Source organism: Saimiri boliviensis, chromosome 5 (assembly GCF_048565385.1).
Source record: "Saimiri boliviensis isolate mSaiBol1 chromosome 5, mSaiBol1.pri, whole genome shotgun sequence".
NCBI lineage: Eukaryota > Metazoa > Chordata > Mammalia > Primates > Cebidae > Saimiri > Saimiri boliviensis.
In genome coordinates this window covers 39,722,587-39,740,568 of record NC_133453.1, presented here as the reverse complement: position 1 = coordinate 39,740,568, position 17,982 = coordinate 39,722,587, and the positions used below count along the sequence as shown (strand labels likewise).

Sequence of the window (17,982 nt, the reverse complement as noted above, 5' to 3'; positions counted from 1 at the left end):
CTGCTACTGCTAAAAATGCTGGTGAGAGTGAGGGAAAGGTGTTTAGTTCTCATTTTACAGATCAGAAAATCAAGGCCCAGAGAAGCTAAGTAGTTTTGGAGCTAGGAGCCACGGCCTCTCCACTTAAGTCACCATCTAGAAAGGTCGGCAAGCCAACTTTGTCAACAGTTCCAAGCCTGTAAGAAACAGGTGTGGTTTATCTTGAAGACTGTAAACAAATAAAAAAATAGACTGCGCCATTACTGATGAGAAATGTGAATCATTCTGCCAGTAATCGAAAGTACAGCGGCCTGTACAAAAGCTATGTGGTGCCAAGCCTCTCCAGGTCCTTGTGTGTGACAAATCACTCAGAGTTCTCCTTTTATTTCTCTTTGTGCTCAGTAGGTTGTTGAAATTTCTGGAAAAGACAATGGAAATCAGGGGCAGGAAGAGAACAGTGTGGGGTGCTGAACAGACTCAGATCTCAGCAGCCTCCCTGCCTGTGGCCATCTCTGTGCAGACGCCTCGACCCCCCACTTACAGGTGGAGCAGTTTCCTATCCTTTGTAGAGGCTCCCTTCTGCCTGCCCTCCAGCCACATCGCCTGAGACTGACAACGCCCAGTAGCAAGACGGAAACTTCCCTGTATGAAACCTCCCTGTACAGCAGCACTTTGCGACTCTGGAGCCACAAAGTTGAGACTTCTGAACTTGGCATTCTTCTGCTCCACTACTGTGTCACGTGTACATGTGTCTATCTCTCTCGTTTCATCGCAAACATACTTCTTAAACTCCCATTTTCTTGATTTAGAAATAGAACTACAAGCAGGTGGCTAAACAATTCAAACAGTACAAAACAGTCCATAGGGAAAAGGGAATTTCACACTGTCCCCCAAACCTTCAGTTCCTTTTATGGACATAATTACTGTTTCTAATGTTTTGAATATTCTTTCAGTGATATTTTATTCTTATACAAGCATATGTGTATCTGTGTCCTTTGCTCATTTTCTTCCCACAAACGCTAGCAGACTGTTTTGCACCTTGGTTATCTCATTTAATACATCTTAGAGACTGTTCTGATTCGGAACACATAGATCTGCTCGATCCTTTTCACGACTGCTACAACTCCACCGGAAGTGTGGATCATTAGTGATTTAACTAGCACTCTAGTGATGGGTATTTAGGGATTGCAAACTTCCTAAGGGCAGAAACAATCTCTTACCCATCCTCTGTTTCTGATATGGTTTGGATGTGTGTTCCTGCCCAATCAGAAGTCAAATTGTAAGCCCCAGTGTTGGAGGTGGGGCCTGGTGGAGGTGATTGGATCATGGGGGTGGATCCTTCATAAATGGTTTAGCATCATCCCTTTGGTGCTGATCCTGTGATAGAGTTCTCATGAGATCTGGTTGTTTGAAAGTTCATGGCACCTCCCTGCTCCCCTGGTCTCTCTTGCCATGTGAGATGCCTGCTCCCGCTTTGCCTTCTGCCATGAATAAAACCTCTGAGGCTTCCCCAGAAGTAGATGCCACTGTGCTTCCTGTGCAGCCTGTGGAATTGCGAGCCAATTCAACCTCTTTTCTTTATAAATTATCCAGTCTTAGGCATTTCTTTACAGCAGTGTGAGGACAAGCTAATATAGGTCCCTACACTGTAACTTAAGGCAGGTCTTTGCACAAAGGGATGAGCAAGATTGCTTAGTAATTAAAACGCAAATACAAACCACAAGCATATCCATTTATGAATTGGGGGACAGCTTTTATTTGATTCCAAGTTCTGAGACTTGCTGCTTTGCTTTGTTAAAAATGTGCTAGCTCTCATTCAGCTATCAGTCATACCACAACCAACATGTACTAAGCTCTGTATGTGCCAGGTAGGAGGACACTTATGGATGCAAGAAACGTCCCTCCCTTCTAAGAAATCATGGGAGAGAAGACAGCTACTTTTTGGCAAAATGACATAATAAAAATAATCAAGAAAAGGTGTATTTATTTATTTATTTTTGAGACAGACTCTCACTCTGTCACCAGGCTGGAGTGCAGTGGTGCGATCTGGGCTCACTGCAACCTACATTTTCTGGGTTCAAGCAATTCTCCTGCCTCAGCCTCTCAAGTAGCTGGGACTGTAGGCATGTGTCACATGCCTGGCTAATCTTTTGTATTTTTATTAGAGACGAGGTTTCACCGTGTTAGCCAGGATAGTCTCGGTCTCCTGATCTCGTGATCAGCCTGCCTTGGCCTCCCAAAGTGCTGGGATTACAGGGGTGAGCCACCTGGCCTGGCGAAAAGATGGATTTTTTGAAAAAAGGTGTTAGGATAATTGGGTCTCCACCTGCCAGAAAGTAAAGTTAGAAGCCCACCTCAGACCATGCACACCAGCACAAAAATGCCAAATAGCTTAAAGATACAAATGTTAAAACAAAACTGGAAAGGCATTAAAAGAAATAGAGCACCAGCAAAAAGTTCCCTACTCAAGACATAAAAGCCAGAAGTCATAAAGGAAAAGGTTGATAAATTCAAGTAGATAAAAATGTAAAACTTTTGTATAATATAAGACACAAAGAATGCATTTAAAGATATACCATGAAGGTTAGGAAGATGAAGACTGAAGCAGTGGTTGGTTACACATCAATATCAATGTACTTAATGTTACTGAACTGTACACTTAAAATGATGAAAATGGTAACTTTTATGTTATGTATATTTTATCACATAAAAAAGACATGAAATGAATCGGGGAAAATATTTGGTGCACAACTAAGAATGAAGGCTCTTAATAAAATTTGTAAAACTATGCATACTTTTAGAAATGAATCAACAAAGAATTTCTATGAATTAGAAAAAACTGACAGTCAGTCCAACTAAAAAATGAATAAGGAATATGAACAAGTGTTTCACAGAAGAAATAAAAATTGACAATGAAGTTATGAAAAAATGTTCACTCTCCTTAGTAATTGCACAAAACAAACTAAAACAATGTGACACTACTCCTAAGAGTAGCAAATGTTAAAGAAAAAAAGATTGCTGGGGGTGAGGGGAAGTGGGTACTATTTTCTACCATTGGAAATATAAATTGGTGCAGCCTTATAGGGAGAGCAATTTTGCAACATTTTTCAAAGACTTAATTGCACAACCCTATTACAGAGCAATTCATTCCTCTTCCAGAAATTCTTTTCCTTCAAAAATAGTCATGTGGATGAAAACACATGTTCACTGCACAGTGTGTAACAGCCAAAAACTGGAAACTATAAAACTCACATTCCCTTCAATAGGGGAATGGTTAAATAAATTTTACAAGTGATTTGATAGGTAATAGGCATGAACTAAAAGTTAGGGTCCAGTTAGAGATGGAAACCACACCAGTAATTTGAAAGGGAAAATTTAATAGGAAGAATTATTCACTAGTAAAAGAAGGCTAACTGCTAAAGGTACAAGAGCACTCAAGTTGTCTGTAGCCGGCAAGCCCCAGCTGGTGAGCAGGAAGCTGCCTGCTGGGAGGCTGCCAAAGTTCCCTGAAGGTGACCACCACTGGGTGTTGTTCTACAAGCTGCTGGCAGCCACAACCTAACAGCAGGAAGAAAAGCACCACAACCCGGAAGAGAAACCCAGGCCTCTACTGCGTTTTGCAATGTCCCTCTGGCGCCCTCTACTGACAAAGCCTAAAATTGTGACAGCTGGAAAAAGATCTTTTTATGGGATGTAGCTTGGTATTCCCAAGCAGGACAGGGTGAATTTGGAGCTGAAATGCAACACAATGATTGATACTGGCATAGCATACTCAGCCTGCTTTTGTAAATAAAATGGTATATGTGATATGTGATATGTGATACGTGTGTGTATGTATGTGTGTATCTACCTATGTATCTATACACAATATTTGTTCCTACCTACTATGTATTTATATCTTTACTCTGCATTACAGGATCTGTTCTAAGTATTTTGCATATATTTACTCATTTGGTTCTCATAATAACCTTCACATGCAGAAATCGTTATAGCTACTTTATGAATGAGCCAAGGAAGGCCCTGAAACATTAAGTAACTTGCCCAAGGTCACACAGCTAGTAAGTGGCAGAGCAAGAATTACTATGGCTTTATAAGTCCAGGAAAAAAGTCTGAAAGAATCAAAATGTCAACAATGGTGATTGCAAGGAAGCATTGAAAGGGCCGCGGGAGAGGTTTTCACTTTGTAAAAAATCAGTCCTTCAAATAAATAGATACAGTGACACAACTACTGCTTTGTGTGTATGAATAGGTTTTTTTTTTTTTTAGACAGAGTTTCGCTCTTGTTACCCAGGCTGGAGTGCAATGGCGCGATCTCGGCTCACCGCAACCTCCGACTCCTGGGTTCAGGCAATTCTCCTGCCTCAGCCTCCTGAGTAGCTGGGATTACAGGCACGCGCCACAATGCCCAGCTAACTTTTTGTATTTTTAGTAGAGACGGGGTTTCACCTTGTTGACCAGGATGGTCTCGATCTCTTGACCTCGTGATCCACCCGCCTCGGCCTCCCAAAGTGCTGGGATTACAGGCTTGAGCCACCGCACCCGGCCGGTATTTTTCTTTTAAACTTCTTTTTCTTTTTTTTTTTTGTTTCTTCCAGGAAGACTTTGTTTTTTTATTTTTATTTTTATTTTTGAAAGAAAGAAAGAGAAAGAGAAAGGGGGAGAGAGAACAGGAATCTTGCTCTATTGCCCAGGCTAGAATGCAATCTAAAAATAGGTATTAAAAACCTCTTTTATGCCAATAATTGTGCTTAACAGAGGAGACAGAAAGGAATAAGGGAAGGAATCAACAAACAAACAGCCAACCAATATTTCATTTAAGTCTGTGAGATGCTATGCAAATGCTGAAGAGTGATTTACTTCCAATTATGTGGTCACTTTCAAAATAGGTGTAATATGATACTGAGAAAAATGTATGTTCTGTGGACATGGGGTGAAGAATTCTATAAATATTCACTGAGTTTACTTGTTTCAGGTCTGAGTTCAAATCATAGATGTCCCTGTTAATTTTCTATCTTGTTGATCTGTCGAATATTAACAATGTGTTGTCAAAGTCTCCCGCTATTATTGTGCAGGAGTCCAAGTCTCTTTATAAGTCATTAAGAACTTGTCTTATGTATCTGGGTGTTCCTATATTGGGTGCGTGTATATTTATGATCATTGACTCCTGTTGTTGCATCGATCCTTTTACCATTATGTAATGTCCTTCCTTGTTTCTTTTAGTCTTTGTTACTATTAAAGTCTATTTTGTCAGAGATGAAAGTTAAAACTCCTGTTTTCTTTTTCTTTTTCTTTTTTGCTGTCCATTTGATTGGTAAGTCTTCCACCAACCCTTTATTTTGAGTCTTTGTGTGTCCTTGCTTATTGAGATGAATCTGGATATAGTGAATTGATGGGTTTTGACTTTTTATTCAATTTGTCTGTCTGTCTTTGATTGGGGCATTTAATCCATCTAAAAAAATTTAGGATTAATATTGATATTTGTGAGTTTAATATTGTCGTTTAATGCTAGCTGACTATTTTGGCCATCAGTTAATATAGATTCTTCATTATGGAGATACTCTTTACCTTTTGGTAAGTTTTTGGGATAACTGATACTGGTTGTTCCTTTCTGTGTATAGTGCTTCTTTCAGAAGCTCTTGTAAAGCAGGCCTGGTGGTGATGAAATCTCTGAGTGTTTGCTTGTTTGTGAAAAATTTTATTTTCCTTCATTTTTGAAGCTTAATTTGGCTGGATATGAGATTCTGGGTTGAATATTCTTTTCTTTGAGGATATTGAATATTGACCCTCACTCTCTTGTAGTTTGTAGGGTTTCAGCTGAGAGATCTGCTGTGAATCTGATAGGCTTCCCTTTATGGGTAACCTGACCTTTCTCTCTAGCTGCCCTTAGAATTTTCTCCTTTATTTCAACCCTGGTGAATCTAACGATTATGTGTCTTGGGATTGCTCTACTTGAGGAATATTTTTGTGGTGGTCTCTGTATTACCTGAAGTTGAGTATTTTCCTGCCTTATTAGGTTAGGAAAGATTTCCTGGATAATATCCTGAAGAATATTTTCCAGCTTGGATTCATTCTCTTCATGACATTCAGGTACACCTTTCAAACGTAAATTAGGTCTTTTCACATAGTCCCATATTTCTTGGAGACCTTGCTCATTCCTTTTTACTCTTTCTTCTCTAATCTTGTCTTCTCGTTTCATTTCGTTAAGTTTGTCTTCGACCTCTGATATCCTTTCTTTTGCTTGATCAATTCAACTGTTAAAACCTGTGCATACTTCGTGGCGTTCTCGTATTGCATTCTTCAGTTCCATTAATTCACTTATATTCCTCTATAGATTGTCTATTCTCGTTAGGATTTCATCAAACCTTTTTTCAAGGTTCTTAGTTTCTTTACATTGGGCTAGAACCTGTTCTTTTAACTCACAGAAGTTTCTTATTATCCACATTCTGAAGCCTAAATCTGTTAATGGAACGCACTCGTTCTCCATCAGGCCTTGTTCCGTTGTTGATGAGGAACTCTGATCCCCTGTACAGGGAGAGGCATTCTGATTTTGGGTATTTTCAGCCTTTTTACGCTGGTTTCTTCCCATCATTGTAAATTTATCCACCTGCTGTCTTTGTAATTACCGACTTTCAAGTTAGGTCTCTGAGTGGACGTCCAGCTTGTTGATTCCCGGTGCTGGAATCTGAGCAACCCACTGCCCCAGTCAAAACAGCGGGGTTAAGATTCGTGGTGCTTTTCTGCCCGGGAATCTCCGGTCTGGCTTCCTTCTTGAGTCCCCTTTTCAATCAGCTGAATAGGTGACTCTGCCTTCCGGGAGCTCCAAACATTGACCAAAAGGGGACCCGGTTCCGTTTACTCTGCACCAAGAACCACCGCGCGCAGGGACGCCGGCAAAACCTCCGAGCCGGCCACAAGAGTCACGCTGGCGACCCGAGGGGCTCCTCTGCTGGGAATCTCCTGGTCCGTGAGCAACAAAAATTCGTCTGAAAGTGTGGCATCCTCTCGTTCTCCGTGCTTTCACTGGGAGCTACAGTCCTGAGCTGTTAGTAATCAGCCATCTTGGATCTCTCTCTAAACTTATTTTTCAAAGAATAAACTAAACTAGTTAATAAATGACAATCTACAGTGCCAGGCAGTAAGAAACAAGCGCCTGATAAACGGTGGAGAACATGGGCACCCTCCACAGCGGGTGGGAGGAGACGGGAAGGGCGTTCTCTGGGGAGTGGCATGGCCGGAGCAAAGGTTTGGAGGAGGTAAGTCACGTGCTCTGAGCTGCTGCTTTCTGTTTCACCTTGTGTCTGAGCTGGTTGGGAGGCTGGTTATTTGCTCTGAGCTTCCTGCCTGTCCGTGCCCCGCCAACAGCTTCAGAAGAAGGTGACTGGGGCTGCCTGAGGAACGCCAGCCGGCAAGAGACTCCGCATTCACAGAGCGTCGCTGTCTGAGCCAAAGCACCGCACACACTGCTTTCCTCGCTCCCCACAGCAACCTTATCTTTCCCACGTGGAAAGATGGAGGCTGAGTGAAGCAGAAGAAGGTGTTTAGATTCCTCAGCAAGTGAGAGGCAGAGCCGGGATTTGAATCCAGATCTGTCTGATACTGAAGTCGAGGTTGGTTCCACCTCTCCAGACTGCTTTCCAGAGAGTAAAACACAGGCCCTTTTCCTCCGCCGCTGCTTCTAGAAGTCGGACCCTGCTTGCTCACAGCGACTTTCGTTTCTTGCCCAGAGGCTATGGGCTGCTGGTCAAGTCAGGAGGAGGAGGAGGGCCCAGCCAGAGCGGCTGACATTGGCTTCTACTCACCGTCTCTTCTTCTTCCTTCCAGGAGCAGCCCCTGGGTGTGTCCACTTTCAGGGCGGGTGAGGTTGGACCTTGGCAGCCTGAGCCCTCGAGTTGGCCACTTGAATCTTGGGAATATTGAGGTAAGCCTGGAATTTCCAGAGGAGCTTTGGGGACAAGAGAAGGGATGAACACTATTACTGTGCTCTGTCTAGACACCAGTGGGCTGAGTGGACCCAGTGTCAGTTGGGATCTACCCACCCTCTCTTTGGTTATTCATCCCTTATTGTTCCCTGTAGACTGGTATGACTGGACGGCGGAGGTATTTAGACAAGGTTTGGAGACCTGAACTCTGAGCTAAAATGCGTTGCCTTCCTATAGTGCGGGACCCTATAACTGTGGAGGAGCCGCAGGGGGTACTGGGTGGTATGCAGACATTAGGCACTAAACGACAATGGCTCACATAGTGCAAAGTTATTCTTCACGATTCCCTTACCTCAAGGAAAAAAACCCACCGTCAGTACTAATAGATCCTTTTTTTTTTTTGAGACAGAGTCTCGCTCTGTTGCCCAGGCTGGAGTGCGGTGGCATGACCTCAGCTCACTTCAACCTCCACCTCCCGGGTTCAAGCGATTCTCCTGCCTCAGCCTCCTGAGTAGCTGGGGTTACAGGTGCGTGCCATCATGCCCAGCTAATATTTTGTATTTTTAGTAGAGAAGGGGTTTCATCATAATGGCTAAGCTGGTCTCTAACTCCTGACTTCAAGTGATCGGCCCACCTTGGCCTCCTAAGTGCTAGGATCACCTGGCCAGTACTAATACATCTTATCATGTCTCAAAACATGCATTTTCCCCTTATTGACAATAGAGTAGGTAATAGTGTCTAGCTGGAATTTAGTAACGGTGTTACATTCTCATGTTATTTAGTTTTACAGTTCCTCTTTTGTGGCAAATGTAATGTTTTTCCATTTGTGGTAGTGATATAAAGTGTTCTTTTAAAAAAGTTTGTTCATGCAAATGTTTATTTCAGTAAAGGCAGCCAATTAAAAATACAGTAAATTAAAGAACCAGCGATAAGGAATATGACAAACATTGTCAATGTCATTTAGGAATGACTGAAGTGGGCAATTTGGTGCCATTCACGCTGAAGGCCAGGATGCTCTGAGAGTGCCCCGCTGCTGATTCAACTACAGACGCTCAGGCTGTTTAGGGAGAATTCTGAAATGAGCCCGGGTTAGAGATCACGGATTTTTAGGATAATATAAAAGAGCTCTTTGATATCTGAGCCTCACTGCACATGTGCTTTTCTATCTGGGAACCTTGGGAAGGGAATGGAGCCGACTATGAATGACTGGCAGGAAGTCAGTGATTTCCTAGTTGGCATAAGGAATAGGTATTACCTGAGACTCCTGACTGGGAAAGAGGAGACGGCAGCATTCGCTCACCAGTGGGAGATCTCACTACTCCCCACTTCCAGTCCCTCTCCCTGTGGTCCCATTTTGAACATTTAAAGCTGTCTCTTCTGTTATTTAATTCTTTTTTTTTGAGACAGAGTCTCGCCCTGTTGCCCAGGCTGGAATGCAGTGGTGCAATCTCGTCTCGCCACAACCTCCACCTCCTGGGTTCAAGTGATTCTCATCTCAGCCTCCTGAGTAGCTGGGATTACAGGTGCTTGCCTCCACACCTGGCTTTTTTTTTTTTTTTTTTTTTTTTTTTTTGTAGTTTTAGTAGAGATGGGGATTTCACTATGTTGGCCAGGCTGGTCTCAAACTTCTGGCCCCAAGTGATCTGCCCAGCTCAGCCTCCCAAAGTGCTGGGAGCTCACAGGCGTGAGCTACCATGCCTGGCTAATTTGATATTTTTATATAACCACTATATAAAAGCAATATTCTTACTATTTTATTTCTCGGTTATGTTCCTACTTATTATGTATTTACTCTGCATGCCAGGAGCTGTTCTAAGAGTTTACATGTATTAACTCGTTTGAGTCTCATAATAACCTTCACATGCAGGAATCATTATTATGGCTACTTTATGAAAGAGGAAAGAAAGGCACTAACAATTGATTTTATGTTATTTAAGTCAAGGTTAATTGTGTTGTTCAAATCTTGTATAACTCTACTGCTTGTCTGTCTTTCTTACCCATTATCAAGAAGGCAACATCTTACACTGACTGTGGATTGTCAATTTCTCATTTTAAATTTGGGTTTTTCCTTTATGTCTGCCTTATGTGATGTTAGTATAATGATATCAGTTGGTACATCTTTTTCCATCCTTATACTTTCAGTGTTTGGATGTTCTTATACTTGAATTATGTGTGCTGTAAGTGGTGTACTGTTCAGGTTTTTCTTTTCTTATAGAAAAATATACTCTGGAAAGTTTTCTTAAAATTATAGTAGTTAGTCTATTTTCATTTAATGTAATTACCAATATAATTGGGCTGAAATCTGTCTTTCCAGTTGTTTCCTATTTGTCACATCAGTTCACTTTTCTCTACTTTCTAAATTTCTTTTAGATGAATTAAGTAATTTTAGCAAGTTCATCTTACCCCTTTATTAGCTTGTTAATTATACATGCTTTGGGTATTCTCTTAGTAGTTACACTTGAGTTGTACTGCCTAATAGTGCACCTGCATGCTGTTTAAAACAGTTTTAATGAGATATGATTGATATACAACAAATGGCACATGAAGCATGTAATTTGATAAATTTTGACATATATGTGACACATATATGACAGATATATGAACACACTCATATATATATTCATGTGCCATTTCAGTCAATGACAGACCAATATATGATAGCAATCTCATAAGATTATAATACTGTATTTTTACTGTACCATTTCTATATTTAGACATATTTAGATATGCAGATACTTACCATTGTGTTACAGTTGCCTACAATATTCAATACAGCAACATGCTCTGTAGGTTTGCATCTTATGAGTAATAGTCTAGACCATACAGCCTAGGTGTGTAGTAGGTGATACCATCTAGGTTTGCATAGTACACTCTGTGATGTTGGTATAATGACAAAATCACCAACGACGCATTTCTCAGAACTTATGCCAGTCATTAAGTGATGTGTGACTGTATACATATCACTGCAGTCAGGATAGTGAACATATATATTAACTCCAAAATATTTCTCAGGCCGTCTTGAATCCCGTCCTCCTGCCCCTCCCACCCCTGCTCCTTTGAGGCATTTAGTTCTGTAAATTTCCCCCAGCCTTTAGCAGCATCCCGTGCATTTTGATATTTTGTTCTGATTTTAATGTAATTCAAATATTACATAGTTTTCTTTTGATTTCTTTTTTGACCCAGTGGTCATTTAGAAGTTTGTTATTTTGTTTCCAAATATTTGGGGATTTTCCAGACACTTTTCTATTGTCTAAGCCGATAAAAAATTTCTGACTCCCTGAAGTCAAAGATCTGATTCCTTAGTGGGAGAGTTACACCCAAGAACCACCGGAATTTTATGTTAGTGGTCATTGCCAGAGTGAATTCCACAGTGTTTGTGATAAACCCTAATAAACCCACCAGAGGGCAGCAAGCAGACATGAAAATTCTATTAAAAAGTCTCCCAATCCAGGCAAGCAGATGGCACTCAGGCAGGTGAGAAGAAAGGAGCTGGCAAAGTGGATAAATGGAGGGATAGTCTTGAAAGGAGGGTAGAGGAAAATGAAGCTGGGTGAAAGGGAGAAAGGTTCACAAAACTCTACACATATGATCAAATCGTGTTTACACACACGCACAAACACACATACACGGATATGCCTGTGGGTAAAAAGATTGCTGCTGAATTTTGTATTTGTTATTATGCTTTTTGGCATTTCAAAATTATTCTTATTTTTATTCTGCGATACGGTCTCACTCTGTCACCGAGGCTGGAGTGCAGTGGCATGATCTTGGCTCACTGCAACCTTTGCCTCCCAGTCTTAAGTGATCCTCTCACTTCAGCCTCCCAAGTAGCTGGGACCCCGAGTGCATGCCAGCATGACCGGCTAATTTTTGGTATTTTTGAAAGATACGGGGTTTCATCATGTTGCCCAGGCTGGTCTTGAACTTCTGAGCTCAGGCAATCCACCCTCTTTGGCCTCCTAAAGTGCTAGGATTACAGGTGTGAACCACCACATCTGGTCTCAGAAAAAAATTTTAATGATCAAAATTTTGAGTGAGGTCCTCAAGATTTAATTGTCTGTTGTGTATAGGAGAGAGGCAGAGATACAGCCCGAGTTCCTTGTGTCTGACATGCCTGAAGCATCCCATACTGGGGAAGGCAGAAGGATGGGGAGCTGAGGCGCAGGAGAGGTCAAGGAGATGCTCCTTGTTTGGTAAGGAGGGCAGAGAAGCATGCACTCTGGTTGAGAGGCCTTAGACCCAAATGGCAGGGTTTCTTTTTTTTTTTCCGAATTAATTGAGGCCATTTTGAAACATATAATGAACTAGAATATTCGGTTAATAAATGTAAGCAAATAGGAGCAGACTGAAAACACGGCAAACTCTGAGTTTTAATTACTTGACAACATAAGGGAATTTAGGGGGAAGAAATGTCTGTTTGCAATGAGCCTAAATCACATTGTGGGACCTTGGCTTTTTCAACAACCACAACGCTTTCTTCACATGACAAAGATACTAAAAACAGCTACTGAACTTCCATTCTGTAAGGTGCATCTATCAGGAAGCCAGTGATGCAATGTGGGGAGCAGAGGCGAGGGAATAAAGAAAATTAGCAGATCCTGAAGGCTCACCTAGGTCATTTCCAGGGCACATTCTTCCCTCTGAATCTAAGTATATAACAATACAAAACAAACAGAAAGAATGGTGTGGCATAATTTTTCTTTTTCTGTTTTCTAGAGACAGAGTTTGGCTCTGTCGCCCAGGCTGAAGTGCAGTGGTGCGATCTGGGCTCACGGCAATCTTGCACCACTGCAGACTCGACCTCCCAGGCTCAAGTGATTCTCCCACCTCTGCTCCCCACCCCCGGGTAGCGGGACTACAGGCGTGCACCTCCACACCTGGCTAATTGTTGCATATTTTGTAAAGATGGGGTTTCGTTATGTTTCCCAGGCTTGTCTTGAGCTCCTGGGCTCAAGCTATCCGTCTGCCTCAGCTGCCTGAAGTGCTGAGATGACAGGCGTGAGCCACTCACTGCGCCTGGGCAGACTGAAGTTTTCAACTGAAGAATAAATTTAGTCGAAAAGCTGCATCAAGTCATTTCTACCCCCATGCCCCGAATTAAATTTTCATAGTCTGATTCTCTTTGTCATATTCTTAACCATTTCGATTCTTTTCAGTGTGTCTGTGTTTGTTCCTTTTCCCTAGTATGATCCTTTTCTTTCTTTCTGTCTCTCTCTATCTTTTTTTTTCTTTTTTTGGAGACAGGGTCTTGCTCTGTTGCCTAGGCTGGAACGCAGTGGCACAGTCTTGGCTCATTGCAACTTCTGTTTCCCAGGTAAAGCAGTTTTCTCATCTCAGCCTCCTGAGTAGCTGGGATTTCAGACACCCGCCACCATACCCAGCTAATTTTTGTATTTTTAGTAGAGACGGGGTTTCAACATGTTGGTCAGACTGGTCTCGAACTTTTGACCTCAAGTGATCTGTCTGCCTCAGCTTCCCAAAGTGCTGGGATTATAGGTGTGAGCTGCCTTGCCCAGACCCCTTTTTCTATCTTTATGGAAACATCTCTCCAGAAGATCTTCAGAGTTTAAAAAAAAAAAAAAGAAAGAAAAAGAAAACATTTAGCAAGGTAGGTCCAGTAGGAAAAATAGAAAATTAGAAGACAAGAATGAGTCATGTTGGTTTTCCTGGTGTAAAATTTGTATCAAAACATTACATAAATATTGAAGAATCCACAAGTTATAAATGTACAGCTTGGTGAATCATTTTGATATGTAGACAGTTTTATTCCTGCTTGTACACGCTCCCCGCAAGAAAGCATGCTGGTTTCTAAAGTCATTCATTTCCTTGTGCATCACTGGATGGCTCTGTGTCTTTTGGCTTCATCCTGGCCCAGAGAGACAGGAATTATGTTAAGCATAGCAGTCTTTGGTCTCTGCGCCAACGCAGTCTGTGGGCAGACTTGTGTAGTGATCAAGCAGTAGGTTTAGATGTCAAGCATGATGGGTTAAAAAGCCAGCCAGGAGAAAAATGGGAAGTGGCATTTTGCAATCTCATCAAACAACCTTGCTATAAACTTTGAGAACAATCTGTTGGCAAATGGAGAGCAGCTGTAGGTTTCTGACTGAATGTGCAAGAAGAAGGTGAACGGAAGAGATACACAAGGTGGGAGCAGTCAGGGTGGACTTCCTGGAGGAAGTAGACAGTGTGTGGATTCACATTTTGGAGATATCGAAGCGGCAAAAGTATTCCAAGTGGGGGCAACAAAAAAGAAGCGAGGCCAAGGAGAAAAGTATGAGGGAACAACATGATGTTGTCAGGAAACTAAGGCTGAGCTGAAATCCAGAGGACCCAGAAGAGCCTTGAGAAGGCTTGGGGTGTCTTGTGGAGCAGGCGGGGAACTTGCTCTGTTTGAGGAAATATGCCTGGAATATATGGGATGTCATTAACATTTCCTAAAGGTTATCTACAAGATAATTTCGGAGAATATCCACTCCCACCCCAGCGCTGGAAACAATGAAACACTGAAACATTTATTTTCGTTACTTTCTTTTTCCCTTTCCTTCCTTTCTTCCTTCCTTCCTTCCTTCCTCCCTCCCTCCCTTCCTTCCTTCCTTCCTTTTTTTTCCGGAGACTCACTCTGTCATTCAGGCTGGAGTGCAATGGCTGCAATCTCAGCTCACTGCAACCTCTGACTCCCGTGTTCAAGCAATTCTTCGGCCTCAGCCTCCGGAGTAGCTGGGACTGTAGGCATGGCTAATTTTTTGTATTTTTAGTAGCAATGGGGTTTCACTAGTTGACCAGACTGGTCTCGAACTTTCAGCCTCAAGTACAGGTATTGATCAACTTACGACCTATGCAACTTACGACCGTTCGACTTTACGACCACAATCGCTAGCCACGACTGCTCCGCATCTGGCAGCGCAAACGTTGCCCAGCTGGGCGTAGGACAGTGCAGACCAGCTTCCGGCAGCACTACCATCTCCGCGTGCACCATTTCAACTGTACATATAGCCTACTCGACTTACGACCAAAACAGTGTTATGACCGCGGTCCCGACCGTGGTCGTAAGTCGAGCACTAGCTGTAATCCGCCCACTTTGGGCTTCTAAAGTGCTGGTATTAGAAGTGTGAGACACCGCGCCCAGCCTTTTCCTTACTTGTTTGAAATGCATTTGTCTTCAACTATTGGATAGTTCTATGAGATAGACCATCTAATTTCCAGGTTTTTTTTTTTGGCTGTTGTTGGCTGATTTTATTTTTATTTTTTGGTTCATAACAAACCTTTTAAGGAGTTACATAGACACGTATTACTTTACTTTTCTAATTTGTTTTCTCCTGAATGCTCAGGTACCTTGGATTGATTGTGCTTTAGTTTCATCTTTCTTTTCCTTAGCTGTTACTTCTTTCAGTTTCCTTCCCCTCCAGTTTGACAATTTTCTCCCTTTTCAAGCAAGGAGTTCCTCTCTGTTGAGGGATCTCGGGTGGTTAGCAATCCTTACCCGGATCCTCCCGGAGCTTGATCTCCCGATGCTCACAGTGCAGCGTAATCGTGAAACTTTTTTTTTTTTTTTGAGACAGGGTCTTGCTCTACACCCAGGCTGGGGTACAGTGGTGATCTTGGCTCACTGCAACCTTTGCCTCTTGGGTTCAAGTGATTCTCCTGCCTCAGCCTCCCAAGAAGCTGGGATTACAGGCGAGCACCACCACGCCCGGCTAATTTATTTTGTATTTTTTAGTAGAGATGGGATTTCACCATGTTGGTCAGGGTGGTCTTGATGTTCTGACCTCGTGATTCACCTGTGTTGGCCTCCCAAAGTGCTGGTATTACAGGCGTGAGCCACCGCGCCCGGCATAAGAGTGAAACTTTTGATATTGTCCCTGGTGGCTTCTGATGCAAGCTGGGACAGCATTAGTCTATTCATAAGTGAAAACAAGTTCCTGAGATCTGGCTGTCCTTTGCCCCTCTTTCCAGTACCAGCAACGCCCTAGTTTCAGAGCATTTGGGGGACTGATGATCCCTTCTAGTTACCTCGGCCTCTGTGCCCCTTCCCCCTCAAATTAGTTCATAGAGATTTTGAAGCACTCATGTTACTCAAATAGGCTCATTTTTAGGATGTGGGAGGTAAGGCCTAGATGTGAATGCCTCATAAACCAGGCAGATTTTGCTAGAACACTCTTCTCCTTCAGGTGCCCATGGTCTGCAAGGACAGAAAAGAATTCTTAACTCCCATTTACTGTCTCACATATTCTGTTATTTTTCTGTCTTTTCCTTTCCCCCCTACCCACAGAAACATTAGAATCATTCCCCTTTAGAAGAGCTGAACTATGATGCCTCCTGTCAGGGAGGAAACGAGGCATTCCAGAGAGAGCAGGAGTGGCTCTATTCATATCAGACAGAATCGACTTTAAGTAAAAAACTGTCACAAGAGACATTAAAGCACATTACATAATGAAAAAAGCATCAATCCACCATGAAGATATAACAATTACAAATATATGCATTCAATATCAGAACATCTAAGTATATGAAACAAACAATGACAGAACTGAAGGGAGAAATAGCCAGCCATGCAAAAATAGTAGGAGACTTCAACACTGTACTTTAGATAATGGATAGAACATTCAGACAGAAGATCAATACGGAAGCAGGGGACTTAAACAACATTATAGACCAAATGGATCAAACAGAAATATGCAGAACGTTCCATCCTACAGCAGCAGAACGCACATTCTCCTCCAGTGTGCATGGAACTTTCTCCAAGGTAGATCATGTGCTGGGACACAAAACAAGTCTTTGTAAATTCAAGAGATTGAAATTATACCACCTATCTTTTCTGACCTTAATGGAATGAAACTAAAAATCAGTGGCAGAAGGAAAAACAGAAAGTTCACAAATATGTGGAAATGAAACAACACGCTCTTGAACAACAATTAGGCCCAAAAAATCCAAAAAGAAGTTAAGAAACACCTTGAGACAAATGAAAAGAAAAACACAGCATACCCAAACTTATAGGATAAAAGCAGTACGAAGCAAAAGCAGTACTAAGAGAGACTTTATTGCAATAAACATCTGCAGTGAACAAGAAGAAAGATCTCAAGTAAACAGCTTGACTTTGTACCTCAAGGAGAGGGAAGAAAAAGAGGAAGAAGAGGAACTAAGCCCAAAATTAATACAAGAAAATAGCAAGGATTAGAGACTAAGAAAATAGAGAATAGAAAAGCAATAGAAAAAAATCAATAAAATTTTTAAAAGAATAACAAAAGAATTCTGAAAAAATAAACTCAAAAAGTCCTTAGACTAAATAAGAAAGAGCATAGACTCAGATAAACAATATCAGAAGTGAAAAAGGAGACATTGCAACTGATGCCACAGAAATAAAAAGAATCACGAGACTGCAATGAACAATTCTAGGCCAACAAACCGGATAATCTAGAAGGAATTAATAAATTCCTAAAACCTTCCAACTTTCCATGACTGAATCATGAAGAAATAAAAAGTCTGAACAGACTTATAACTAATGTGGAGGTTTGATCAATAATCAAAAACATTCCAAAAACAAAGAAGTCCAGGACTAGATGGCTTCACAGGTGAATTTTCTCAAACATCTCAAGAAGAATTAATGTCACTTCCTCTTAGCTATCCTTAAAAACTGAAGAAGAGGGCACACTTCCAAATACATTTTATCAGCTAACATTATCCTGATACCAAAGCCAAACAAAGACACCACAAGAAAAGAAAACTGCAGGTCAATGTCCCTGATGATCACGAGATCATCTCAATAAATGCAAAGAAAGCATTTGACAAAATTCAATACCCTTTTGTGATAAAAACTTTCAACAAACTGGGAATGGAAAGAGTCTCAACATCATCAAGACCATATATAAGAAAATTTTCACTGTTGAGTATCATGTTAGTTGTAAGCTTTTCATATATGGAATTCATAATATGTTTCAAATACATTACAAAGCTATAGTAATTGAAACAGCATAGGAATAGCATAAAGACAAACACAAAGGCCATCAAAAGAGAAGAAAGCGTTCAGAAATTAATTCATGCATATATAGTGCTTTAGTCCATGCAGCCTGCTAAAACAGAATGCCAT

The 17,982-nt window shown here is 41.6% G+C and overlaps 2 protein-coding genes across 4 annotated transcripts in view; both read left to right on the top strand.

Moving 5' to 3' along the window:
* The window catches only part of CASP10 (caspase 10), a 51,781-nt gene extending 49,807 nt beyond the window's left edge, over positions 1 to 1,974 (top strand). The window contains exon 8 of one of the 2 annotated variants that reach the window (XM_074399278.1): positions 385 to 1,974. In XM_074399278.1, the coding sequence (XP_074255379.1) occupies positions 385 to 586 (202 nt within the window). In that variant the 3' untranslated portion in view covers positions 587 to 1,974. The remainder of the gene's footprint in view (positions 1 to 384) is intronic. The other variant, XM_074399277.1, reaches the window with a different exon arrangement.
* Positions 1,975 to 7,275: 5,301 nt separating this feature from the next.
* Positions 7,276 to 17,982, top strand: part of CASP8 (caspase 8) — a 59,393-nt gene continuing 48,686 nt past the window's right edge. Inside the window, exons 1-3 of one of the 2 annotated variants that reach the window (XM_074399271.1) lie at positions 7,276 to 7,586; positions 7,801 to 7,897; positions 8,308 to 8,425. The gene's annotated coding sequence lies outside the window, so the exon portion shown is untranslated. The remainder of the gene's footprint in view (positions 7,587 to 7,800; positions 7,898 to 8,307; positions 8,426 to 17,982) is intronic. The other variant, XM_010336438.3, reaches the window with a different exon arrangement.